Raw genomic sequence first — 27,521 nt, 5'->3', positions numbered from 1 at the left:
AGATAGAGGGATAGATAGATAGAGGGATAGATAGATAGATAGATAGATAGATAGATACAGGGATAGATAGATAGAGGGATAGATAGATAGATAGATAGATAGATAGATAGATAGAGGGATAGATAGATAGATAGATAGATAGATAGATAGATAGAGGGATAGATAGATAGATAGATAGATACAGGGATAGATAGATAGAGGGATAGATAGATAGATAGATAGATAGAGGGATAGATAGATAGATAGATAGAGGGATAGATAGATAGATAGATAGATAGATAGATGAGAAAAACCTATATAATGTTCCACCTCCCTGCATTTTCTAAGCTGGCACCCTTTAGTGACTTTCATGTGGCACTTAGGCTGCTTTCACACCTCCGCTTTCTGGAATGCGGCACAATCCGGCACTTTGCATGAAAATCGCAACCGTTTTTTTTTGCTGCCGGTTGCGATTTTCCTGCATAGACTTTAATTAGTGCCGCATTGTGCCGCATGGCCTTGCGTTCCGTCCGTTTTTTGCCGCATGCGGCAGATGTAGCCGATGCGGCGGCCGGATGGAACGTTGCCTGGCACGTTTTTTCGTGCGGCAAAAAAAACCGCATCGCGCCGCATTCGGCCGATGCGGCACATTTTTCAATACATGCCTATGGCAGCCGGATGCGGCGCAATGCGGCAATAACCGCATCCGGCCGCCGCATGCGGTTTTTGCCACTGCGCATGCTCAGTAGCATGCCACAAGCGGCAAAAACCGGACTGGCCGCAAAGGAAAAACCTATGCAAAGGATGCGGTGTTTTCACCGCATCCGTTGCATAGCTTGCACAGCCGGATTGAGCCGCAGAGCTCAAGCCGGATGTGTGAAAGTAGCCTAAAGGGTGCTTAGCCTTGTATTTAGCCATAAAATAAATAAATAATTAAAAAAAAATGACGTGAGGTCCCCCCATTTTTTGTAGCCAGCTAGGGTAAAGCAGACGGCTGCAGCCTGCAGACCACCGCTGGCAGCTTCACCTTGGCTGATAATCCAAAACAGTGGGCACCCCACGCTGTTATTTTAAATTATATAAATAATTTAAAACAAAAAACGTGGGGTCCCCCCCATATTGGATCACCAGCCAAGGTAAAGCGGACAGCTGGGGTCTGATATTCTCAGACTAGGGAGGTCCACTGTTATTGGACACTCCCCAGCCTAAAAATAGCAGGCCGCAGCCGCCCCAGAAGTGGCGCATCCATTAGACGTGCCAATCCTGGCGCTTTGCCCCAGCTCATCCCGCGCCCTGGTGCGTTGGCAAACGGGGTAATATATGGGGTTGATGCCAGATGTGTAATGTCACCTGGCATCAAGCCCTGGGGTTGGTGAGGTCAGGCGTCTATCAGATACCCGACATCACCAACCCAGTCAGTAATAATTAAAAAATAGACAACAAAAAAAGTTTTATTTGAAAAAACACTCCCCAAAACATTCCCTCTTTAACCAATTTATTGAAAAGAGCACAATCAATTCCACGTCCGGCGTAATCCAATAAGGGGGGGGGGGCACGGCGATCCATACCATAGTCACTGTCCCAGTCAATGAAAAACAGAATGTTCCCCATTGGCTGGGAGAGCAATGCAGTGACCTGAGCTAACATCAATAGGTCAGCTCAGGTCACTGCAGGGGATGACGAGCGCTGCCATCAGGAGCATAGATGAGATCATTACCTTCTGTGATCATCTCCTGTACTGCTGACGTCAGCGCTGTCACTGACTTATCGCGAGAGCCCGTGACGTCACCGCTAGTGACAGTCTCGGGCCGCTCGCGAGACGGGCATAGACTGCAGTGACAGCGCTGACGTCAGGAGGCAGGAGATCGTCACAGCAGGTAATGATCTCACCTCCTGACAGCAGCGATCGTCATCCCCGCGGCTCCCAGCACTGCAGGGTGTCAGTGTCTGCCTGCGCTGCAGCGTGACAGGCTGCTGACACTGCGGGCAGACACTGACACGCTGCAGTGCTGGGAGCCGCGAGGCCGGAGCAGGACACACACTGCACAGACACCTGGAGGTCGCACGGAAGTGCTTCTGTGCGGCGTCCAGGGAGTGTGACGTGTGTTTACTCTGCTCCTCTTCCTGGCATAATGACATCGCTTCCTGCAAAACCGCAGGCAGCGATGGGCATTACCGCAGGTAAATCGCGGCTATTCCGGGGGTATACCGCACATCATTGCTACCTGCGGAATACCCCCGGAATACCCCCGGTACCTGCGGAAATTAATGGACATGCACATTTTCTCAAGAAAGTTTCTCGAGAAAATTTTCTCAAGAAATTTTCTTGAGAAAAATCCGCACAGTGCGCACAACTATTTTTTTTTCTCATTGAATTTCATGGGAAATGTCTGCACAAAGATTGCAGACATTTCTCAAGAAATTTCCGGGGCAAATCCGCGGGTAAATCCGCGGGAAAAACGGTCTAGTGCGCACATAGCCTTAGACAGGAGCCTGGGGAAAACGCTGTAACTTTTCCTGAGCGGTTTTCTTCTCATTCCTGTGGCTCTCCCGTCAATGTCATTGACTCTTTACTGTTAAGTACAGAGGGCAGACTGCTTCCGAACACAAGCTGCCCGAACAATGAGCATATCACTTCTTTTAACCATTTCAAGGTTTCTGAACCCTTCAGTAGTTAAAAGAAGTGACCTAAGATGGAGCATGTGCAAAGTAATGTAATTTACAAAAGTCGCCGTGTGCACATACCCTTATACTATGTAAATACAGGCACCAAGCAGTTTGGGAGCAGGGAAAGAAGCATTTTCTCTACAGCATTTAGCCAGTCTTGGTAATTGTGGCTAGTCACCAAAAATTCTCAGGTATGGTATAAATGGGCAGAGAGTCCGCAAGTTGATGGGTCTCTCTCTGCTCCTGGGAAAGCTGCTGTGAGTAAAAAATTGTTTTGTTAGGAGCTATGCGCTACGCTCAGCTCTGGTGAGTCAGGATTTCTCCTGTTTAGTGATGTGGTGGCCTAGGATTTATTTTGTATCCTTTGTACTGTGTTTCCCTGAAAATAAGACAGGGTCTTGTATAATTTTTTGCTCTGAAAAATGGGCTAGGGCTTATTTTCAAGGGATCAGAGAGGGATAAGTTATGCTCAGCTGCTATAGTCCTGGTGCTCGGGAGAAAAAATATAGTCAATCGAAAAGGTAGTCCCGGCACACAGTGCAAGGAAAATAGGACAAGTCCAGGTATGGTATGCTTGAACAAGGTTTTTTTATTTTTCACCAAAAAACGGTACTGCCCGCCCAACGTTTCGGCTCATACAGGAGCCTTCACCAGGGGCCAAGAGTACTAAGACATACATGGTATGAGAAAGAAAACAAACAGAAAGATTTTTACAATTTGCATCATGACATTGCATCAGGAGAAAACATGAAAATAAATAATAACCTATATGGGAATATGAAGACAAAGGGAGACAATTGTCGTAGTGTGGAACAAAAGGATATAACCGCTAGGGATATAAGTGGAGGATCTAAAGATATAAAAGGAAAACAAAGAAAAGAAGGAAACTCAGTTAGTTTCCTTCTTTTCTTTGTTTTCCTTTTATATCTTTAGATCCTCCACTTATAGCCCTAGCGGTTATATCCTTTTGTTCCACACTCCACACTACGACAATTGTCTCCCTTTGTCTTCATATTCCCATATAGGTTATTATTTATTTTCATGTTTTCTCCTGATGCAATGTCATGATGCAAATTGTAAAAATCTTTCTGTTTGTTTTCTTTCTCATACCATGTATGTCTTAGTACTCTTGGCCCCTGGTGAAGGCTCCTGTATGAGCCGAAACGTTGGGCGGGCAGTACCGTTTTTTGGTGAAAAATAAAAAAACCTTGTTCAAGCATACCATACCTGGACTTGTCTTATTTTTCTTGCACTGTGTGCCGGGACTACCTTTTCGATTATTTTCAAGGGATGTCTTAGTTTTTTTCCATGAACAACAATCCACATTTATTCAAATATACGGTAATCATATCACATTCTGGAACATCAACATAACTCTCCCTCTATCTATCCATCCATCTGTCTTTTATCTATCATCTATTTATCTATCCATTATTCATCCATCTATCTGTCTAATATCTATGTATTATCTATCTATCTTGAATCTGTCTATGTATTATCTATCTCTTATCCATACATACATTCATATATATACACACACACACTGCACATACATACCAGCCTGTTTCCTCTTCAGCTTTAAGGGTGCTTTACACGCTGCGACATCGCTAGCGATCTCGTTAGCGATGTGACACGCCAGATCGCAGATGCGATCTACCGAGATCGCATATGTGACCGGCGCTATAAAACGACCTATGTGTGATCTCGGCAGATCGCATCTGCGATCTGGCGTGTCACATCGCTAACGAGATCGCTAGCGATGTCACAGCGTGTAAAGCACCCTTTAGATCCTGCAATGACCTTTGGTCCCATGACGTGATGTCACAAAGCAGTGTTGTCATCAGGATATGAACTCTCTGCTCTCCCATCCCCCTAATGCCAGTCCCGCATACCATCCGGTCTCCCTATACAGTTCTTTTAGACTTCTGCAATTAAGAGACATTTGGTCATATCACTGTGAAGTCATCAAAGGTCTTTAAACAATTGGAATAAAACTGCTGAGAGTGAGGGCCTGAGAGATTGCAAAGTTTGACCCCCCCCCAACTTCAGCCCTGACTGTAAAAAGGGCTTATTTTTAGAGTGGGGCTTATATTTCAAGCATACTCCAAAAATCATGCTAGGATTTTTTTCAGGGAAGGTCTTCTTTCCGGGGAAACGCTGTATTTTGTTTTGCTCCACCGAGCCAATAAACCTGCCTGGTGTGAACTGTGTCTGAAGCAACCACTCAGCCAGAAGACAGCGATCCCGGGAGCTAGTCTTCTAACCCTTTCACAACTGCTATGTGAACCTTATTTGAGACATAGGAAAGGGGCCCAAACTACAGCATTGTGAGACCCTGTTAGAGAAAATGCAGTATATGCTGCAAGAAAGCACCTCATTGATAACGGGTCTTAAAATAAGAGAAGGAATAAGCAGTCAGCCCATTAGTAAGCTAGACCTTTATTGTGGCGTTATTGTATTGTGTAGAAGCAGTGAATCACTTGCACAGGTTTGCATGTTTCCTTTCCAAGCTGCTATGACTAATCTTCAGTACATCGTTTCTGTGGCACAGGAAATGAGAAATGTACTGTAATTTAGAAATCATTCTGGTTCAAAATAAGCTTTTGCGTGACTATTTGCTCACATTGTGATAATTTGGTTGTTATATCAGTAAGGTATCGCAGTGAGTAATGCAGTATTAAAGAACATTATTTCATCAGAATATAATATAATGGAGCTTGTTTATACAGTAATAGCTCTTCTAAGCCTCCTATGTCTATACAGTTTAAGTAGGAAAGGGCGGCAGAGAAGCATGCCGTGGCACGGAGAAGGCTCAATACCAGAAATGGATGATCCTGATGTAGATGTAAGCACCACCCTCCCCAGCACTGAGGACGTCATACGGAAGACTGAACAGATCACCAAAAATATTCAAGAGCTGCTTAGGGCAGCACAAGAAAACAAACATGACAGGTAATTTGGGTTGGAATGGACTTTCATTTAGCAAACTACTATAAAAATGTAGCTGTATACTGTGCAAATTGGATATTAAGGAAAATATGTTTTATCAGTCACCTCTTGATTTTGGAGACATGTTTAAAGGGAATTTATCAGCAAGATTTCACCCTCTAAACTATTTTTGTGCATGTACTCCTTTCAAAGAAAAGTCCAGCAAAAGCTTTACATGGCCAGTGCGTTCCTTCATTACTGAGAAATCAGCTTTTGAATTGATATGCAAATGAAGCTGAAAAATGATTTGAAGATCTGAAGCCTCTGTCACTCCAGCTCTATTCCCTTCCCAGCACTGCTTCTCCTGCTTAACTGACAGCCTTTATGCTGTCTGATTTCAGGCAAAGGAGTTTTCAGTCAAGCATGAGGAGGCAGCACTGGATGGGGAATAGAGCTGGAGTGACGGAAGCTCCAGATCTACAAATAGTGTAGTCGCCGGATCCGGCACACTCCATTACAGTGCAATACAGTACAGTGGCATTGCGGAAAGCTCCGGTCACATGACAGCATGTGACCGGAGCTTTCCGCAATGCCATTGTACTGTATTGCACTGTACTGGAGTGTGCCAGATTCAGCAATCCGGCAAAATGCCAGATATGTGAAACGGCCCTTAGGGTGCGTGCCCACGATCAGTGTTTGCAGAGTTTTGGATGCAGCGTGTTTTCGCTGTGTCCAAAACGCTGCATTGTACAGTACAAGCACAGTGGACAAGATTTCTAGGAATCCCATGCCCACTGTGCTTTTTTTTACCGGATGTGTGAAACTGCTTTAACACTAGAACTACTGAGGCAGTCATTTTGACTACTTTGCACCATGTATTTCTATATAGGTGTCACGAGTCCAGTAGTTCTAGTGTTAAAGATGTTCAAGTCTGGACATATACAATACTTGAGGTTTTGAATCAAACGTCTCCTTTCACACCAGCATTCCCTTCCTCCTGTAGTAAAAATGGTTGTCAGAGTAGACTTCTCCTACTAGTCACATCAGAACGTCCTCAAACTCCCAACCTATAAGTAGTCAGAATACAAATTAGAAGGAGACAGTGCAATCAGGTCTTATCCAAAAACAATTTGAGTAAAAAGGCATGTCCTCAACTGGAAGAGTATTATATAAACACCACTGAGGGGTTGAATGAGCTGCTGCAGATCCACGGGTTTCACAAACCAGGAATAGTGAAGCTAGAAGAAATCATATGGTTCCTCTACGCTGCTACTGGATTATCAATAATGACCATGGTTGAAGAAATGTGGTTTTATTAATATACGCTTAGTATCGTGGCTATGTTCTGAGGAAGAAGTCTGATAATTTAAAAACGTGTAGAGTAATAAAACCACATTTCATCATCGTTCGTCATTATCCAGTAGCAGCGTAGAGGAACCACATGATTTCTTCTGTCTTCAACCTATAAGTACTAGTCTCCGACATCTTCCTGCTGTGTATTCACCAACACACTCCCACAATGCAACCTCCACCAGCAGAAGGCTGAATACAAGTAACCTATTGCCAGCTGCTTTTTGCATCAGTCTCTGTTAGTGGCCTAGAGGAGCACATAGTGGCGTCGTTATCCACCTTTTGTGCCTGGCAGGGGAAACACACGGGGCAGTCTTCATACCGGAGACAGTGTGTGCACTCTTGTGAATAGAGAGAGGTCTTTGCCGGTCCCAGCTGGTAAAGATGAACTGATACGCATGTAGTGATGGCTTTCTAGCAACCTCAATTTAGCAGGTGAAAGAAACCTTTAAGCAGATGCATGAGAAAAGAGCAAAAACTGGTCCCTACGGTTTTGTTTTGTTTTTTTGCCACCTTTACAACATGGTCTCCTGGTTTTGAGTGAAGTTAACTGAGACTGGTACTATGTAGAAGTGAAAGTTGTATACGTCAGACTTTTTTCCCCATCACAAACATTTTGCATCTGCATATTTGGAATTAAACGCAGTATTAATAAGAGTTTGTTAAAACATCGTTTCCATTTTCTCACTAAATTTACAAATTTGAGATTTCAGTGTCAATATGGATTCCTTATGATGCAGCGAGCAGAGAGAGACAGAGCAAAATGTAGCAAATTGAAAAGCTCCAATCATATGCGCATTTTATTCACAAGTGGAAGGAAGCTACATAGATTATTTCATAAATGTATATATATTTTTTTACAGTATACTGTATATATAGTCTTGCAACACATAAGGAAAAGTCAGGGAATTAGGAGATCATGCGATCGATAGACATGTTAATGATATGCAAATGATGAAAAAATGGAAACCGCTTTAAAACGTCTAAATTTATTAATTTGAATAATTTTACTCATTTCACTGAGCGCTATACACAGATATACCCAAACTGGGTATGCTCTCAATGAGCTCATTAACGACACTTTGGAGATATGTCCGTATCACTGATTCATTCTGTACTGAAAAGTGAAATTTTACATCATTTATCAGTTTTAAGGTTACAGTGTCTACTCAAAAGCTAACATGGTGCAGAGCAAGACAACAATAAAGGCTGAAATAGGAGTCTATCCTCTTGAAAAATAATTAATGCTTTTTGTCTTGGATATGATAATAGCCAGAGGTTGATCTGGAGACCACGGGGGCAACTCCATAAAGAGGCCTTCATGAGGAAACATTACAGTGGTCTTCCTCTAGTCTTCATGACGAGTACAATAAACATCTAAGTCTTACATTAATTTGCTCATGGAACGTGGTATGGCCATTTCTCCAAAGTGTCCCAGGAGTCACTTTGCAACACAACAACTCCAGGCAGCATGTTGCTTGTGCTGCTATGAGCAGCCTGCATGGCATACCATGACCTTCGGACTTCTCTCAGTTGTGCTTGATGGGAAACCTCTTCAGACGGAAACTGCAGAGGCAGCTGCCAGCAGCAGATTTTGATGATCTTCGTGGCCAAGTACATTCATAGTGGTAACACATTCCTCAGTCAACCATTAACAACCTGATTGACAGCAGCCAAGGCGAGTAAGTGTGGGTATTTCTACCTGTGACGCTCATACTTGATAGTGAATCAACTTTTGAAACTTTTGTTTCCATTTTTTCCCCATTTGCACATCATTAACATGTCTATATATCCTGAGAGTTCCATAATTACATGACTTTTTCATCTTGGTGTTGCAGTGTCAATGTGGAGAAGTGTATGTATATATTTGGACTGCATACAGCTATAGTTACATAGGTTGAAAAAGACCTAGGTCCATCTAGTTCAACCTGACTCCACCAATTATACATTTTGTCCCTAAGTCACTTATAACCAACAATGTTGTGTGTACTGAGGAAATCATCCAGCCGTTTTTTAAAAGCTGTTATAGTACCTGCCATTACTACCTCTTGTGGTAGAGCATTCCACAGCCTGACTGCTCCAACTGTAAAGAACCCTTTCCTATTTAGCTGCCGGAATCGCTTTTCTTCCACTCGCAGTGAATGCCCCCTGGTCCTGATGATTGGAACTTTTCTTTATTCCTGTTTTGTGGTGACTAAACCTATGTGCCATATGGTAAAAGCGAATGGTCAGTGTATTAAATATATGAAGTGTATGCAAATCATGGGATTGTGATCTCAACATTGTTATTGGTAGAAGAAAGTAGATGTAATGAAGATGCCTGATGAAGACACTCAAGTAGCATCGAAAGCTTAATTATCAATTATGGAGGAGGAGCAAAAACTGTAATGGCGACATATGAAGCCGGCCATTATGGCAGTAACAAATAAGACAGCTTGCTAATCAAGCTGTGGCATGACACATTTCACCCTAGCATTACAATAAATTGCATAACGTTGTAATTGCCATTGGATTGATGAGCCATCTTCATAGGTCACAATGGCAGGAGTGTCTACAAAAAGTTGCGTATAGATAGGGTGATCTAAACTGTTGTATTTCCCCTGTACATGAGCAGTATGGCCGTGTCGAGAGCTACTACAGGCAATAAAAGCCATACATCAGCCTTTTCAGGGTATACTATGCTGAAATTATGACCAACATAATAATCTTTATGTATTTCTCTAAACCATTTCTCTATTGACGTGTTGTTTTTCTGTCATGTCCTCCGCTTACTCTGCCACAGGCCCTTTGAACGTGAAAGTGTGCGCCGGCTGAGGCATAGCCTTGGTTGTTTTAGCACATTGGTTCCTTGGGCAGAGAAAGCCCCACTGCAGCCATTGACCCTCCAGCAGCCAGACTCTACCTCCTGGTACTCCGGCCTCTGTCCCTGTTTCCCAGGCACAGTGACCTTTCTATTTCTATGTTTTTGCCTGTCTCTCTTTGCTGCAAGCTGTCATGCCCATTGGTGGAAGTAAATTAACCCATAATACCGCCACACCATACATTCTGAATATGATGAAAGTACTTTTCTGTTTATGGTGATAGTCAGCTTTGATATCGCTTTTCACACTGGCAGAAGAAATGTGTTCTGGTTTTACTTCTACCTCTGGTCTAAACACTCATTGCATGCCTATATCTGTATTTCCTGACCCACCGTGGCTACTAATTGCAGGCTTTTCCTATCCTGTCTAGCTGCATTATGAGCTATATATAGTGGTTAGAGGAAGTGTTCCCATCATGCATTGTTTGGAGCGTAATACTGCTGATAATAGTGAGGTTAGTCATACTAGTAGTGTATTTATATATTTGGATGCATTTCAAAATGGAAATTCTAGAACAATGGACGGTTATGATACAGAGTGTTCCTCGTTCTTTCCCCTTTTAATTCACAAACAAATTACAGCTATTCCTGACGCTATTCAGTGTCATTCTACAAGTATTGAGGCTAAAACGTCTAACAATCAGTGGTATGGGAAGCTGAGATACGGAGAGCTTGTTGACTGGGACATTAAAGGGAATCGGTCATGTTGACAATGCTATGTGACCTGCAGGCAGGACTTGTGTCTGAAACCCTACAAAACAGGATTCAGGCTTATGTGATGATGGGGCCATTGATATAATGAGCCAGACGGTGTCGCACTGTGCTCTATCATGCATCATTTTTAGCTGTATACCCTATAGTTGACTCAGTCTTGCTGCCCCCTCCAATAGGTGTATACGGTCCAAAATGATGCATGACAGAGCTCACTGTGATTCAATCAACATCATTATACTCAATGGCCCCATTAGCGCACACACATGAATCCCATTTTGCGGAGGTTCGAACGGAAGTCTCAAAGGAGCCACTGAAAGTATACTAAAAGGTGGTGTGAAGATAGCCTTATAGGGCAAGGAGAGCTGATACTTCTTTTAGTGAAAAGTTACATTTTATTCATTGAAATCCCTGTTGTTTGTATACATGAGTCCAGTGTGCGGTCCTATTCAATGATTGACAGTCATTAGGGATGATCGAATACCTCAAATATTCGGCTTCGCAAATATTTTCCGAATAGGTTGCCGCTATGCGAATAGTCGATGCGCAATGTAAGTCTGTGGGAAGCCCGAATAGTTCCGAATAGTTGTTATTCGGGTTTCCCATAGACTTACATTGAAAATCGAATATTCTCGAATAGCGGCAATTTATTCGACAAATATTCACGAAGCCGAATATTTGAGGTATTCGATCATCCTTAACGGTCATCTCTGCCAGTGCAGACATATAGGGAAGACTGTCAATCACTGAGTAGGACCCCACACTGGATTCATATGTATGCAAACAGCAGGGATTTTAGTGGATAAAATACAAATTTTACTGAATCTGTTTAAAGAAACCAATATATCATTCTGCTCAGCTTTTCCTCTATACCCTGCTATCCACAGCATGTACAATGTGAAATGTTCCTTTTAAGGTGGCCATAAACATTAAATGAATGTTATTTGAACACCGCTATTAAGCAAAAATTGCAAAACTTCTCATGTATGTATTGTATGTTATGCTATACCAAGTCTCTCCAATGGCAGGTAATGAAGTTTTTTGGCTTGTTAGATTTTTTTCATGGAAGGATAAGCCTATGCCAATAGTATCGGCAGCATAAGGTGGCCATATTTAAGGTAGCTGTTGGCTGAATGCTTGTTCTGTTATCAGCTTGTTCTGTCACAATTTGGCCAAGTTTTCATGTGTTCTGAATTGGGAGAGAGAAGTGAAGACTCTCAAGCACAGTAGACTAAAGTTGGCTGAACCCACTGATATCGTCCAACGGTAATGTGTATGGGGGCTTCCTGACTCTTTACCAATAGATTATGTTTGGAGAGAGGAGGATACAGCTTGTTAGATTTGCAACAGTTGATACTTTTGTTCTCCCAAGAGGTGAGATTCGATTGGAAACGTCTCCATCATAAAGAAACACAGGAGCACTCAGCCAAGCCAAGCGTTCCAGTATATGGGAAAGATATCTGTTGGTTAAACTATCTTTTGGCTCACAGCTGTCTATTGTATGTTGGGGCCCTAAGCTGCTGCCCCACATGTAGAATTGTGGCTTATCAACCTAGGGATCCATCATGCAGGAGAATAGCTGTGGGTGTTCTGAACACTGGCGACGTGAAGGTTAATTATATAACTTAGTCTGCTTTCACACTACGTCTTTTTAACATGCGTCCTCAACGTTTTTTTGCTGCAAAAGCGGATCCTGCTTTTACAGCAAAAAACGCATGCAAACGCATGTGTTACTTTGCAGGATCCTGTCACTGGATGTTTAGGGGCGGGCATTGGAGTCATGTGATCGGGAGTGAGGGGAACTAAACGTGCCAGACTGGGAGCCGGCATCTGACAGCTGCGAGGCTCGTAACCAAGGTAAACATCGGGTATACTTGCTTGGATACCCGATATTTACTTTGATTACAAGCGTCTGCAGCTGCTAGGAGCCGGGCTCCCTGCACACGTTACCAACGTAAACATCGGGTAACTAAGATAAGGGGTTACCCGATGTTTACCTTGGTTACGAGTGTCCGCAGCTCTCAGGTGGGGGAGAGACAGAGAGAGAGGGAGGAGAGAGACAGAGAGAGAGGGAGGAGAGAGAGTGGGAGAGAGACAGAGGTAGGAGAGAGACTGATCACGGGGCTGGCTTCTGTGCATGCTCAGTAGAGCAAGCAGGATCCTGTCTATCAGCATGCCAGCGTTCACATGCGTTTGCGTGCTGTTTAGTCAGGATCCAGCAATTTGCAGAAGTTGGACGCAGCTCAAAAACGGTACAAGTAGCGTTTTTGAAAGATGTTAAAAAACTGCAAGTCGCTGGATCCTGACTATAACGCACGCAAACGCAGGTGAACGCATGTTAACGCGAGTCCATTGCAAATGCATTGAAATGAAAACGCATTTGCACTGGATCCGTTTCTGCGTTAAAAAAACGTTCAGGGCGCATGTTAAAAAGACGTAGTGTGAAAGCAGCCTTAGTTATCTTCTCCTGTCATCAGATTTTCATGTACAAATAAAACATGTACCCAATTATAATCTACGGGGCTGTTCATATTCATATGTTTTTGCGGACCACATGGTCCATACGAAAACATAGACATGTCCGATTTTAATTCTAGTAATTAGTGATGAGTGAGCACTACCTTGCTTGGGTGCTCATAACGAGCAGTTGGATATTTGGATGGGCGCAACTCAATTACCCAATTATAATGGAAGTCAATGAGGGACTCGAGCATTTTTCCAAGAAATCTTCCAGAAAAGTGCTAGAGTTCCCCATTGACGTCCATTATACTCTGGTGCTCGAGTCACGCCCATCAGCACATCCAGTATGAGTACTGAGTACCCGAGCATGGTAGTGCCCGCTCATCACTACTAGTGATGGATGAAACTCAGCAATGCCAGTATGTGGGTCTGTGAAAAGTTGAACAGTGATGAAAATCTGATCTAAAATACCTATTAAAATTGAACCGTTGTTTGCGTATGGAAAAAAAAACTTCTGAAAGAGCTCTAAGGATTCGGCTGACTTCAACGGTTTTGTCTTGAGTTAGGTTTAAGGGTATGTGCGCACGTTGCTTTTTACCTGCTTTTTTGCAGCTTTTTCTTCTGCGCTGTTTAATGCCAAAATGGATGTGTTCTTCTATTCAAGCAAAGTCTATGGGAATTTGGGTTTCTTGTTCACACTATGTTGTTCAAAATGCTGCCTTTTTGTGGCAGAACTTTGGTCAAAAACTCAGCTTTGCAGTGCAAAACCCAAATGGCAAAAACAATTGACATGTTGCTTCTTTGAAAAGCTGAGTTTTTGACCAAAGTTCTGCCTCAAAAAGGCAGCATTTTGAACAACATAGTGTGAACAAGAAACCCAAATTCCCATAGACTTTGCTTGAATAGAAGAACACATCCATTTTGGCATTAAACAGCGTAGAAGAAAAAGCAGCAAAAAAGCAGGTAAAAAGCAAAGTGCGGACATACCCTTAACAAGATTTTTAGTATACTTTCACAAAAGCTATTTAGGAGCTGGCCAAACAAAAAGCTAATAGACCATTTTCCATCATCATAACATGAGTGTGTTTTTGTTGGGTTTTTTGTTTTTCACACAACTTAATACATTGTATTTTTGGCCTGTCTAACTAATAATCAGAGTGTTAACTGTGTGACGTAAGTACCGTAATAGACTTGGAGTGGAGCTTTTAGTTTCATGCTATTAATACTGTGTATGAGTTTGAGGTGTTTTCATCTAATAAGTTACCTATTATACAGTGCCTTGTTTGTGTATAGAGGTTTGAAATACCTAGGATCCTGAATACATATCAGAAAATCAAAGGTTCAATGTCCTAAATGCCAACAAATGCTGAAATCATTCTTTCGGTTTGGGATTTGTTGTCCACTACTCTTGTTAAGGCTAAGAAATTTGGTTTCCAACGTTTCTTACCTGGAAAACCACAATCTGCTCTGAGAGATGGTCATGAGCCACATCCAGTGACCCATCTCCCCACCATAGTAGCACCCAGAGCCTCCCATTACTGATATGACAGCCAAAGCTTTCCCAAAGAAATCACACCAAGACCTTGTGACCCCCTACTTTGTAGACATTATTTTTACAACCAAGGATTCCCACCTTGATATTCTCACATCAAGCCACAATCGGCTCAGAATTGGTCGTGAGCTACGTCCAGTGACTCCTCTCCCTAACATAGTAGCACCCAGAGCCTCCCATTACTGGTATAGTGACAGCCAAAGCTTTCCCAAAGAAACCTTGTGACCCCCTCCTTTGTAGACATTCTTACAACCAGGGATTCCCACTTTACCCCAATTTCATATTCTCACATCAAGCACACTTATCACACTGTTTCATCTAGTTTCATGCATCCCTCTAACTGGCAGTATCTCCTATTTTCCCCCACTAGTATATGCAATCTAGATCTGCTCTTCTATGCACGGCTACTCACAAAAGTCACCACCTGAAGACCTTCTCTTGATAACTGTTAGACCTGGCGCTAATGCATCAAGGTGACAGCCGTGAGCCACATGTCATGAGCTCGCAAACCAGAACCCAGGCGCTATGTTTATAATATCCTTATATACTTTGTATAAAAAAAAACCCCAGTGATTGCCATTACACTTTATATGGCACACAGTCTGAGCAATGTCTTCAAGATTCTGTAGTGTTACAAAGCAGGATATACTGGCTGTGCTTAGGAGATGGCAATTATACACTATAACGAAAATCATGGACATGTTTCCCATAAACGAGACCTAGTTTTCATATATTATGTTATTTGTTTTTTGCAGCTATATACCATGTTCAGAAAGAATACACGTTGCAGTGACAGAAATGGCAGCCCTCTTTCCAAAGGTGAGTGCGATACTGTGCGTTTGGTAAGGCTGGAGTTGGATTATGACAAAGTGCTAAAAACCTTGTTGACGCCTGATAATTCATGTGGCCCACCTGGAATTATCCCCGAGAGGCCGGGTTATATCCGGCGGCCATTGTGAATGCACAATAATACAAGCAATTCTCTATCAAGGCTTACATTGTGAAATTACACAGTAAAAGTCTGAAAAAGACGGCAACATATTATAGAATACCAATTTTACTCATTATTATTATTATTATTTATTATTATAGCGCCATTTATTCCATGGCACTTTACAAGTGAAAGAGGGTATACGTACAACAATCATTAACAGTACAAAACAGACTGGTATAGGAGGAGAGAGGACTCTGTCCGCGAGGGCTCACAGTCTACAGGGAATGGGTGACGGTACAATAGGTGAGGACAGAGCTGGTTGCGCAGTGGTCTACTGGACTGAGGGCTATTGTAGGTTGTAGGCTTGTTGGAAGAGGTGGGTCTTGAGGTTCCTCTTGAAGCTTTCCACAGTAGGTGAGAGTCTAATGTGCTGAGGTAGAGCATTCCAGAGTATGGGGGATGCACAGGAGAAATCTTGTACGCGATTGTGGGAAGAGGAGATAAGAGAGGAGCAGAGAAGGAGATCTTGTGAAGATCTGAGGTTGCGTGCAGGTAGGTACCGGGAGACTAGGTCACAGATGTAGGGGGGAGACAGGTTGTGCATGGCTGTGTATGTCATTGTTAATGTTTTGAACTGGAGTTGTTGGGTGATGGGAAGCCAGTGAAGGGATTGGCAGAGTGGCGAGGCTGGGGAATAGCGAGGGGAGAGGTGGATTAAGCGGGCCACAGAGTTTAGGATAGATTGGAGGGGTGCAAGAGTGTTGGAAGTGAGACCAGAGAGCAGGAGGTTGCAGTAGTCAAGGCAGGAGATGATGAGGGCATGCACTAACCTAATGTTTTTGCTGATTCTTGGTTAAGGAAAGCACAGATCCGGGAGATATTTTTGAGTTGTAGTCGGCATGAGGTGAAGAGGGCTTGGATGTGTGGCTTGAAGGATAGAGCAGAGTCGAGGGTTACTCCAAGGCAACGTGCTTGTGAGACTGAGGAGAGTGAGCAACCATCAAGTTTGATGGAAAGGCTTGTTGGAGGAGTAGAGTGAGGAGCTCATTAGCTTCTTAGAGAAAATCATGGGACCGCAAATATGGTACTGTCTCTAGTTTCATAACTCTCTACACAGGAAGAAAGTTCTAGCCAAATCAAAAATAAAACACTGCTTTCTCTAGCAACGTCACCACTCCATGATACTCAAAGCTGAAATGCAGACCATGTGACAGGGACTGAAAGTGCAGACTGTTTAAAAAAAAAACAAAAACCCAAAACAAACAAACAAGGATTCCGTATAGTAAATCCCACCTCCCTAATTACTTTGAGATGTAAATCCATCAACACCTTTTATATCTTGTATCTGTTGCTGCATTCTTGTGTAGTTAGCGGTTTCATTCATATACAAATAGACTTGAGTAAAGCACTTTCTGAGCATCTGCCTCCTGAGATTGTTCCGCATCCAGCCTTTTTATCTTGATTGATAGCTCAGTTCAATTTCCCTTCTGGCACATGATATCACAAAGACAGTGAGCTACTCATTAAGCCAAAGAGGCTGGGATGGACAGGGAAATAACCTAGGGAAACTGAGGGCTCCTTAGAGGGAATCTGTCAGCAGGTTTTTTCCTATGTAAGCTGAAGCCAGCATGCTGCAAGGGTTAACACCTGTTTTGTCATAGACTAATCTTTTATTTGCTATATTTGTTGGAGCAGCAGGACCCTTATCATTACAGGAGTAGAAACTCATGTGCACACCCCCTGCTGTAATTGACACCTCACTGTCAATGTACAATCTCTATTGACAGCTTCCTGGGCTCAGCTACATGACTAAGGGTACCTTCACACTTTAGCGATGCAGCAGCGATCCGACCAGCGATCTGACCTGGTCAGGATCGCTGCTGCATCGCTACATGGTCGCTGGTGAGCTGTCAAACAGGCAGATCTCACCAGCGACCAGTGACCAGCCCCCAGCCAGCAGCGATGTTCAAGCGACGCTGCGCTTGCACGGAGCCGGCGTCTGGAAGCTGCGGACACTGGTAACTAAGGTAAACATCGGGTATGGTTACCCGATGTTTACCTTAGTTACCAGCTCACACCGCTTAACTTAGCGTGTGCAGGGAGCAGGAGCCGGCACTGGCAGCGTGAGAGCTGCGGAGGCTGGTAATGAAGGTAAATATCGGGTAACCACCTTGGTTACCCGATGTTTACCTTGGTTACAGCTTACCGCAGGCTGTCAGACGCCGGCTCCTGCTCCCTGCACATTCAGGATTGTTGCTCTCTTGCTGTCACACACAGCGATGTGTGCTTATCAGCGGGAGAGCAACAATAAAAAAACGAACCAGGGCTGTGTGTAACGAGCAGCGATCTCACAGCAGGGGCCAGATCGCTGCTCAGTGTCACACACAGCGAGATCGCTAATGAGGTCACAAAAAACGTGACTCAGCAGCGATCTCAGTAGCGATCTCGCTGTGTGTGAAGTACCCCTTAAGCTAAAAATTCAGATAGTGTCAGAACGGCTGCACCCAGTAATCTAAGTGACACCATTGGATTCAGAACCTCTCTTCCTACATCATGCTGCTATCAGATGAGATACCAATAACCTGCTGAGAGATTCCCTTTAAGTGCTGTCAGGGCCAGAGCACTTAATGCCTTATTTGCATATTTAACAGGTAATTACAAATGCAAGAACAGATTAAAATGTAAATCCATCGACACCATTATATTTATAAGACTTGCATGCCCTTATATCCGGTTAGAAAGCGTTGATCTTGCAGTAGTGCTGCTGAAAACACTGTACACATACATTCTTCTTACTTCTTGTCTGGTCACATAGTACAGAGCATAAAAGAAATATAATTTTTTCCTGGTCTATGATCGCTTACTGAGACCGCATTCAATGAATTCATCACAGAATGAACAGGATGCCGTGATTCTGCTTCATGTAGTGGCAGAGACCCCAATTTCCATCCTGTATCACTGGGTTGTTTGCTGCAGTTTTGATTATATCACAATATTATCTGTTGTAGATCTACAAGTTCTCTGAATACTGAGCTCTTTATAACCCGACTCACGCCACAGATTGACAATTTTCTTCGGCGCTCCATTGGGAGACCCAGACGATTGGGTGTATAGCTACTGCCTCCGGAGGCCACACAAAGCATTACACTAAAAAGTGTAAGGCCCCTCCCCTTCTGGCTATACACCCCCAGTGGGATCACTGGCTCACCAGTTTTCTGCTTTGTGCGAAGGAGGTCAGACATCCACGCATAGCTCCACTGTTTAGTCAGCAGTAGCTGCTGACTATATCGGATGGAAGAAAAGAGGGCCCATATAGGGCCCCCAGCATGCTCCCTTCTCACCCCGCTTGTGGTTTGTAAGGTTGAGGTACCTATTGCTGGTACGGCGGCTGGAGCCCACATGCTGTTTTCCTTCCCCATCCCCCTGAGGGGCTCTGAGGAAGTGGGATCTTACCGGCCCCAAAGCCCTGAGGCCGGGCTCCATCCACAGACCCATTGAACCTGCTGGATACGGAGCTGGGTACCGTTCAGGGACATGGCCCTGCACCATTCAGGTACTCTGTGTCCCCGTACACACAGGCACAGCACACTCCAGACTTGCTGGGTGTGCTAGTGCGCCGGGGACAGTAAAGGGTTACAGTCACTGCAGCCTAGCTGAGTGACTTTATGTATTGGGAACTACCGCGCCGGACGCTCCGGGAGCGGCGGCGCGGCTGGGACTTGTAGTGCGCCGGGGACTTAGCGCCGACCGCGCTTTTACGGCGGCGGCGCTTATAAATCCAGTCCCCGGCTTTTGCGGCCTAGCTCCGCTTCGTTCCCGCCCCCACCCTGTCAATCAGCAGCGCCGAGGGCTGGAGCCTTATTTACATGCTCCAGCCCTCTCACTGGACACTGTGGGACGCCGGTTTCCCGCTCTGACTTGGGGGCACGCCCACGGCCCGCCCCTACTCACACGAGCTGGAGAAGGACGCCGGCAGCCATTCCTGCAGTCCGAGCTGAGAGATCGGACTCTGGGCACCAGGCACAGGACTAGGGCGACCACACACCCGCTTATAGGCGGGCGGTAAGCGGCACCTGAAGTGCTGACCCCACTAAATACCGCAGTTGTCCATTTGTATTTTATGCTTACACTGCATAGGTCGCTATTTTTGGCTATATGCCCTCTTAGATGGCGACACATCAGCAGCAGGAAAGCAGGGGTGCTAAGGCACAGGCTTTCTATGCTGGTTGTATTGCATGTACTGAAGTGTTCATGTGTATTTATGCTTGTATGCTATACACTGCACTGTACGGTCGCTAGTCTGGGCTATTTTCGCCTAGAATGACTAGACTACAGCAGCAGAAAAGCAAGGGTGCTGAGGCACAGGTTTTTTCTATGCTGCTTGTATTGCAGGGGTTACAGTGTTCATTTGTACTTATGCTTGTATGCTATACATTGCACTGTATGGTCGCTATTCTGGGCTATATTCCCCTAGATGGCTAGTCTACAGCAGCAGAAAAGCAGGGGTGCCAAGGCACAGGCTTTCTATGCTGCTTGTATTGCATGTGCTGCAGTGTTCATTTGTACTTTATGCTTGTATGCTATACATTGCACTGTACGGTCGCCATTCTTGGCTCTATATCCTAGATGGCTAGTCGGCAGCAGCATATAAGCAACACAGGCTTTCGATGCTGTTTTTACTGCATGTGATACTGTTCCACGGCACTGAACCCCATTGTGTGCAATGCTCCCCTGTAGCACTTGGTCAGCCGGGGTCTCTACTAGACGTGGCCAAAGGAACCACCTGTCAACCCTGTCCAAGGACAGGGATGGAGTTGCAATGGGATAGAGACTTGCAGTCCGGACAGGCCATGGGCAATCTGGATCATTGCTCCCTGGCCACCCTCATTGGGAATAAAATCGGTGCTCCGGGGGGGTCCCAGGAGGCTCTCTGTATGATGAGGCAGACGTAGCTCATCAGGACTTTGATCCTGACACCGCTCTCAATCCGGATACACCGGATGGTGACGCCATAAGGAATGATCCTATAGCGTCCATCAATGGAATGTTGGATCTTTCTCCCTCAGCTCCCCCAGCGGAGGAGTCAGCTTCACAGCAGGAGAAGTCCCATTTCAGTAGCTCAAACGTATATTGAGTATTTTTCTGGCCACGCTGACTTCAGAGAAGCAGTCCAGGAACACCACGCTTACCAGATAAGCGTTTTCTCCAAACGTATTAAGGATACACGTTATCCTTTTCCCCCTGACGTGGTCAAGCGCGGGACCCAGGGTCCAAAGGTGGATTCTCCAATCTCCAGGCTTGCGGCTAGAGCCATAGTTGCAGTGGAGATGGGACTTCACTTAAAGATGCCAGACAGATGGACTCTGGTTGAAATCTGTCTATGAGGCTATCGGCGTGTCGGTTGCTCCGGCATTTACAGCCGTATGGGCACCCTAAGCTTTTCAGCTGTTCTTGCACAGCTGGTCTTGAGCATATGTACATTTGTGCCGCAGGGGCGTCCGTAACCTCGCAATGTCTGCACTGCGACTTACCCTATTAATGCTGTCCTGGAAGGACAGTCGAGGTTTCGGTCCTTCCCAAGCTCGGGCAGGTCCCAATTGTCCTCGTCCAAAAGAGCTGAAAAGCCTCAGAGGGGCTCAGCTTCCGGGGGCTCAATCACGCCCAAGGAAGGCAGCCGGAGGAACCGCTACCAAGGCGGTCTCCTCATGACTCTCAGCTCTCTCATCTCTCCGCATCCGCGGTTGATGGCAGACTCGCTCGCCTTTGGCGACCTTTAGCTGCCACAGGTCACAGACCGGTGGGTGAGGGACATTGTGCCCACGTGCACAGGACAGAGTTCTGTTCTCGTCCTCCGACTCGATTCTTCAGAACGTCCCCACCTCCCCACCGAGCCGATGCTCTTCTGCAGGCAGAAGGAGTGGTAATCCCTGTTCCTCTTCAGGAACAAGACACGGTTTTCCTCCAATCTGGTTGTGGTGCCAAAAAAGGATGGCTCTTTCCGTTCCGTTCTGGACCTAAAACTGCTCAACAAGCACGTGGAGGCCAGGCGGTTCCGGATGAAAACCTCCGCTCCGTCATTGCCTCAATGTCTCAAGGATATTTCCTAGCATCAATAGACATCAAAGATGCTTATCTCCACGTGCCGATTGCTACAGAGCACCAATGTTTTCTACGTTTCGTGATGGGAGACGACCATCTTCAGTTCGTAGCTCTGCCATTCGGTCTGGCGACAGCCCCACGGGTGTTCACCAAGGTCATGGCGGCAGTGGTAGCAGTCTTGCACTCACAGGGACACTCTGTGATCCCTTACTTGGACGATCTACTTGTCAAGGCACCCTCTCAGGAGGCATGCCAACTCAGCCTGAATGTTGCGCTGGAGACTCTCCAGACGTTCGGGTGGATCATCAACTTCTCAAAGTCAAACCTGTCACCGACCCAATCACTAACGTATCTTGGCATGGAGTTTCATACCCTCTCAGCGCTAGTGAAGCTTCCGCTGGACAAGCAGCGGTCACTACAGACTGGGGTGCAGACTCTCCGTCAAGGTCAGTCGCACTCCTTAAGACGCCTCATGCACTTCCTCGGGAAGATGGTGGCGGCAATGGAGGCGGTTCCGTTTGCGCAGTTTCATCTGCGTCCTCTTTATTGGGACATTCTCCGCCAATGGGACGGGAAGTCAACATCCCTGAACAGGAAAGTATCCCTTTCACAGACGGCCAAGGACTCTCTGCAATGGTGGCTTCTTCCCACCTCATTATCACAGGGAAGATCCTTCCTACCACCGTCTTGGGCGGTAGTCACGACAGACGCGAGTCTGTCAGGGTGGGGAGCAGTTTTTCTCCACCACAGGGCTCAGGGTACGTGGACTCAGCAGGAGTCCACCCTTCAGATCCATGTTCTGGAAATCAGAGCAGTGTATCTTGCCCTACTAGCCTTCCAGCAGTGGCTGGAAGGAAAGCAGATCCGAATTCAGTCGGACAACTCCACAGCGGTGGCATACATCAATCACCAAGGAGGGACACGCAGTCGGCAAGCCTTCCAGGAAGTCCGGCGGATTCTGATGTGGGTGGAAGCCACGGCCTCCACCGTATCCGCAGTTCACATCCCCGGCGTAGAAAACTGGGAAGCAGACTTCCTCAGCCGCCAGGGCATGGACGCAGGGGAATGGTCCCTTCACCCGGACGTGTTTCAGGAAATCTGTAGCCGCTGGGGAAGGCCGGACGTCGACCTAATGGCGTCCAGGCACAACAACAAGGTCCCAACCTTCATAGCACGGTCTCGCGATCACAGAGCTCTGGCGGCAGACGCCTTAGTGCAAGATTGGTCGCAGTTCCGGCTCCCTTATGTGTTTCCACCTCTGGCACTCTTGCCCAGAGTGCTACGCAAGATCAGATCCGACTGCAGCCGCGTCATACTCGTCGCCCCAGACTGGCCAAGGAGGGCGTGGTATCCGGATCTGTGGCATCTCACGGTCGGCCAACCGTGGGCACTACCAGACCGACCAGACTTACTGTCCCAAGGGCCGTTTTTCCATCGGAATTCTGCGGCCCTGAACCTGACTGTGTGGCCATTGAGTCCTGGATCCTAGGGTCTTCAGGATTATCCCAAGGGGTCGTTGCCACCATGAGACAGGCTAGGAAGCCCACGTCCGCTAAGATCTACCACAGAACGTGGAGGATATTCTTATCCTGGTGCTCTGCTCAGGGAGTGTCTCCCTGGCCATTTGCATTGCCTACCTTTCTTTCTTTCCTGCAATCTGGGTTAGAAAAAGGTTTGTCGCTCGGCTCCCTTAAAGGGCAAGTCTCGGCGCTATCCGTCTTTTTTCAGAAGCGTCTAGCACGACTTCATAAGGTGCGCACGTTCCTGCAGGGGGTTTGTCATATTGTACCCCCGTACAAGCGGCCGTTAGATCCATGGGATCTGAACAGGGTACTAGTTGCCCTCCAGAAGCCGCCCTTCGAGCCTCTGAGGGAGGTTTCACTTTCTAGACTATCACAGAAAGTGGCTTTTCTGGTAGCGATCACATCTCTTCGGAGAGTGTTTGAGCTAGCAGCGCTGTCATCCAAGGCTCCTTTCCTGGTCTTCCACCAGGACAAGGTAGTGCTGCGCCCCATTCAGGAGTTTCTCCCGAAGGTGGTATCCTCTTTTCATCTTAATCAGGATATCTCTTTGCCTTCTTTTTGTCCTCATGCAGTTCATCGGTATGAGAAGGATTTACATTTGTTAGATCTGGTGAGAGCACTCAGAATCTACATTTCCCGCACGGCGCCCCTGCGCCGCTCCGATGCACTCTTTGTCCTTGTCGCTGGTAAGCGCAAAGGGTCGCAGGCTTCCAAAGCCACCCTGGCTCGATGGATCAAAGAACCAATTCTTGAAGCCTACCGTTCTGCTGGGCTTCCGGTTCCATCAGGGCTGAAGGCCCATTCTACCAGAGCCGTGGGTGCGTCCTGGGCATTGCGACACCAGGCTACGGCTCAACAGGTGTGCCAGGCAGCTACCTGGTCGAGTCTGCACACTTTCACCAAACATTATCAGGTGCATACCTATGCTTCGGCGGACGCCAGCCTAGGTAGAAGAGTCCTGCAGGCAGCAGTTGCCTCCCCGTAGGGGAGGGCTGTCTTCGCAGCTCTAACATAAGGTATTTCTTTACCCACCCAGGGACAGCTTTTGGACGTCCCAATCGTTTGGGTCTCCCAATGGAGCGCCGAAGAAGAAGGGAATTTTGTTACTTACCGTAAATTCCTTTTCTTCTAGCTCCTATTGGGAGACCCAGCACCCGCCCTGTTGTCCTTCGGGATTTTTGGTTTTTTTCGGGTACACATGTTGTTCATGTTGAACGGTTTTTCAGTTCTCCGATGTTACTCGGAGTGAATTTGTTTAACCAAGTTATTGGCTTTCCTCCTTCTTGCTTTTGCACTAAAACTGGTGAGCCAGTGATCCCACTGGGGGTGTATAGCCAGAAGGGGAGGGGCCTTACACTTTTTAGTGTAATGCTTTGTGTGGCCTCCGGAGGCAGTAGCTATACACCCAATCGTCTGGGTCTCCCAATAGGAGCTAGAAGAAAAGGAATTTACGGTAAGTAACAAAATTCCCTTCTTCTGTGTACACTGTGCATAGGCAGAAAGCTGTCCATCAGTGGCAGAGGTGTGGTTGATCTATAACAAGGCAGTTAGTTTACAAGTCTTCTGTACTAATCATCTCATAAAACCGTGCATTTACCAAAACTACAGCAAGCAGCCCAGTAAGAGACAAATTACTGGAATCAGCGTCTATACCAGATCATTAGATTAGATGGCAAAATCCTGATGACAGATTCCTTTTTTAGGTCCTGTTCTTTGAGTTCTGATCGAACAGTTATTTTAAATGCTCCTAAAAGGATATAATAATGCCATTACGTGTAGAATTCTGGAGTAATTCTGCTTTTTGTTGATGCCAGACTGCTCATGGGTTTCTTGAAAAATGTTTGACATGTTCATGTGATGACCTTGTGTGTTCCCTTCTGTCTTCTCAGAAACCCAAGTCCGACATGGTGAGAACATCGCTACGTCTTCTTACGTCCAGCGCTTATCGTCTGCAGACAGAGTGCAAAAAGACCCTGCCGATAGAGTCCAGTCTAAGCACCGACATTCAGCTGGTGACGCAGCAAGTCATTCAGTGCGCCTACGACATCGCCAAGGCCGCCAAACAATTGGTCACCATCACAACCAAAGAAAATACAAATTAAGAAACGGAGGTCACCTTTTGTTTTTACCTGAAGGACACCGAACGTGTTTTGTTTTATTTGATAATTAGGCAGGTTCATCAGTATCAGTATTACTATTTGCATGTTTTACTAGGTGTTTCTCTGGACTCTTAATTTACCCCACTGCCTTATATGTGAACTTTTCTGCCAGTTAAAAAAAAACAACAAAAAAACAGTTCTTCATCAATTATTCAAAGAATCGTAAACAACATCAATTGCTTATTTTTACGATAGTACATTAATATTCGTCATATTGTTGGGGTCCAAATCCTGGCACCGTCCCTGATCTGAAGACTGCGCCCTCTTCAGTGTTTACCAGTTACCGCTCCCAACATCAGGCTGTGCCTGGAATTACAATGCACCAGCTAAACAATAGGGGACAAAGCTCTGTGTAAGGAAGCCTTGAGTCCGTGCCCCAGCAAACTGATATTTATGACATATTCTATACCTAGGACATTTTGTAGTACCTAAAAACCTTGTCTTTAAATCGCATTGACATAATTTTGACCCAGTTTGCACAACATACAGAATATTGCCAAGACTCTACTATGTTACCCTGTTTTTATGCTTTGGGCTCTAAGTTTTAAGTTTGTGAAATTCTTCATTTTTATAACCTGATCATTTTAACATTTTGGGGGGTTCTGTAGGGTCTGTACAGTGGCCGGTCCAGCTGTCATGAGTTTTAATCACCCAAGATGTAATTTCTGCTTCCAAATTTGTTTACACATTTCTTTGTGTTTTACCGATATGGAATTTGATTAATTTCATAACTCATATTGAAGAGTATCTGTCAGGTCTTGCGTGTCCGTAAATATGTAAAATAACTCAGTTAAAGGTACTGCCGATTGATGGGTCCTGAGACCCCCACAGATCAGCCTAAACAAGGCTCTGAAGTGCACTGCACCCGCTTTAGCTGCATTTACAGGGCAGTGTATGGGCATAATAGTTTGTAAGCCTATGTGGTGTGCATGCGGCTGATGCAGGGAGCAGTGCTTTGACTCATCAGTAGGGGTCTTGATTAGAGTTAAGCAAGTACCTAACTATTTGTTCTCACTATACTCATAACGAGTACTGTCTAATACACGCATTTTCATTCCGAATAGCGTGTGCACTGCAAGTCAATGGGAAATACTCGCAATGTAACTAGTAACCCGATTTCCACACTATTCGCTACTTGCACAAATAGTAAGGCATTCCGGTTACTCGTTACTTTGCGAGTGTTTCCCCATTGACTTGCATTGCACATGCTATTCGGAATGAATACGCAAGTATTAGACAGTACTCGTTATGAGTATAGTGAGTACGAACAGTTAGGTAGTAGTTCAACTCTAGTCTTAGTGTATATATACCTCCACCAATTGGCAGTACATAGCATCCCATTTAATGTTATATGGACATTGTCAAACTGTGTAGACAAGCTTTTCTTGACAGTGATGACATTCAGACTGTGTATGGGCGTGTCGAATGACAATTACTTCACTTGTCTTTGCTATTTTATTCCTCCTAGAAAAAAAAAAATGGCGCAATAACTGGAGAGTAGGTCACCTGTCATCACTCCCCAACATGTCTACTTAGTAAATGTTACTATACGCTATTAAATAACAATCTGGAGCATCTATTCTTAGAACTCTACAATGTATTGTTCCTTTGTTATTCCTCCAGGACATTTATAAATTATATTTGGGGGTTACTGGTTGGCTGATGTTAATGCACAGTCTTATAGCGGCAGCACAGATTGGATAATGTAAAGGGATGTGAACTAGTAGCGCTCAGTAGCTAATGTATTCATTAAATTTATAGGGGCTACATCTCCACAATGTATCATTCCTCCGTTAAAAGAAATATGTTCCAGAATTGTTACATTACTGGGAATGCCTGTATTTCGTAAACCAGACCTTCCGTAGAGCTCATAACGGCTCTATAAATATAAGTGCCTGCACGGATAATGAAAACGTTCCCTCCCAAGTTTACACGGTCAGATTAGAGGACATGTTTGTGAACTTTCTAAATTAAAATTCTGCATATTTATATGTTAGTGATAGAAGTACTAAAGTATATTGTAAATATTTATCCTGGTGTGGAGCTGTTACTCAAGTCCCGCAATGTCTTGGCCATGGTACGCTTAGTTCAACACCTGTTGGTAGAGTAATTAAAGGGTTGTTCTCAATGTTATAGTGCTAAAAACAATCGACTTTGTAATCTACTTATTAGAAATCCTTTCTGTTATCAAGAACATAGGGCTTTTTAGTGCTAAAGCTTAAAGCTTATTGCCCAGGTTACCGGCCACCTCTGCAAGTTATCAGCCCAGTAATTTCAAGCTCTTTCCTATGGTTCTTGC

The 27,521-nt window shown here is 45.2% G+C and overlaps 1 protein-coding gene across 5 annotated transcripts in view; it reads left to right on the top strand.

Annotated features, from left to right (window-relative positions):
- GIT2 (GIT ArfGAP 2) overlaps positions 1-26,230 on the top strand; it is a 153,263-nt gene extending 127,033 nt beyond the window's left edge. For 4 of the 5 annotated variants that reach the window (XM_075320048.1, XM_075320050.1, XM_075320049.1 and 1 more), the window contains 3 exons: positions 5,410-5,598; positions 15,263-15,326; positions 24,953-26,230. In XM_075320048.1, coding sequence (XP_075176163.1) covers positions 5,410-5,598; positions 15,263-15,326; positions 24,953-25,165 — 466 coding nt within the window. In that variant the 3' untranslated portion in view covers positions 25,166-26,230. Of the gene's footprint in view, positions 1-5,409; positions 5,599-9,706; positions 9,833-15,262; positions 15,327-24,952 lie in introns of all 5 variants that reach the window. The other variant, XM_075320052.1, reaches the window with a different exon arrangement.
- The last annotated feature ends 1,291 nt before the right edge of the window (positions 26,231-27,521 follow it).

This window comes from Anomaloglossus baeobatrachus, chromosome 1 (genome assembly GCF_048569485.1).
Source record: "Anomaloglossus baeobatrachus isolate aAnoBae1 chromosome 1, aAnoBae1.hap1, whole genome shotgun sequence".
NCBI classification, from domain to species: domain Eukaryota; kingdom Metazoa; phylum Chordata; class Amphibia; order Anura; family Aromobatidae; genus Anomaloglossus; species Anomaloglossus baeobatrachus.
This window is presented reverse-complemented; position numbering and strand designations above follow the sequence as displayed.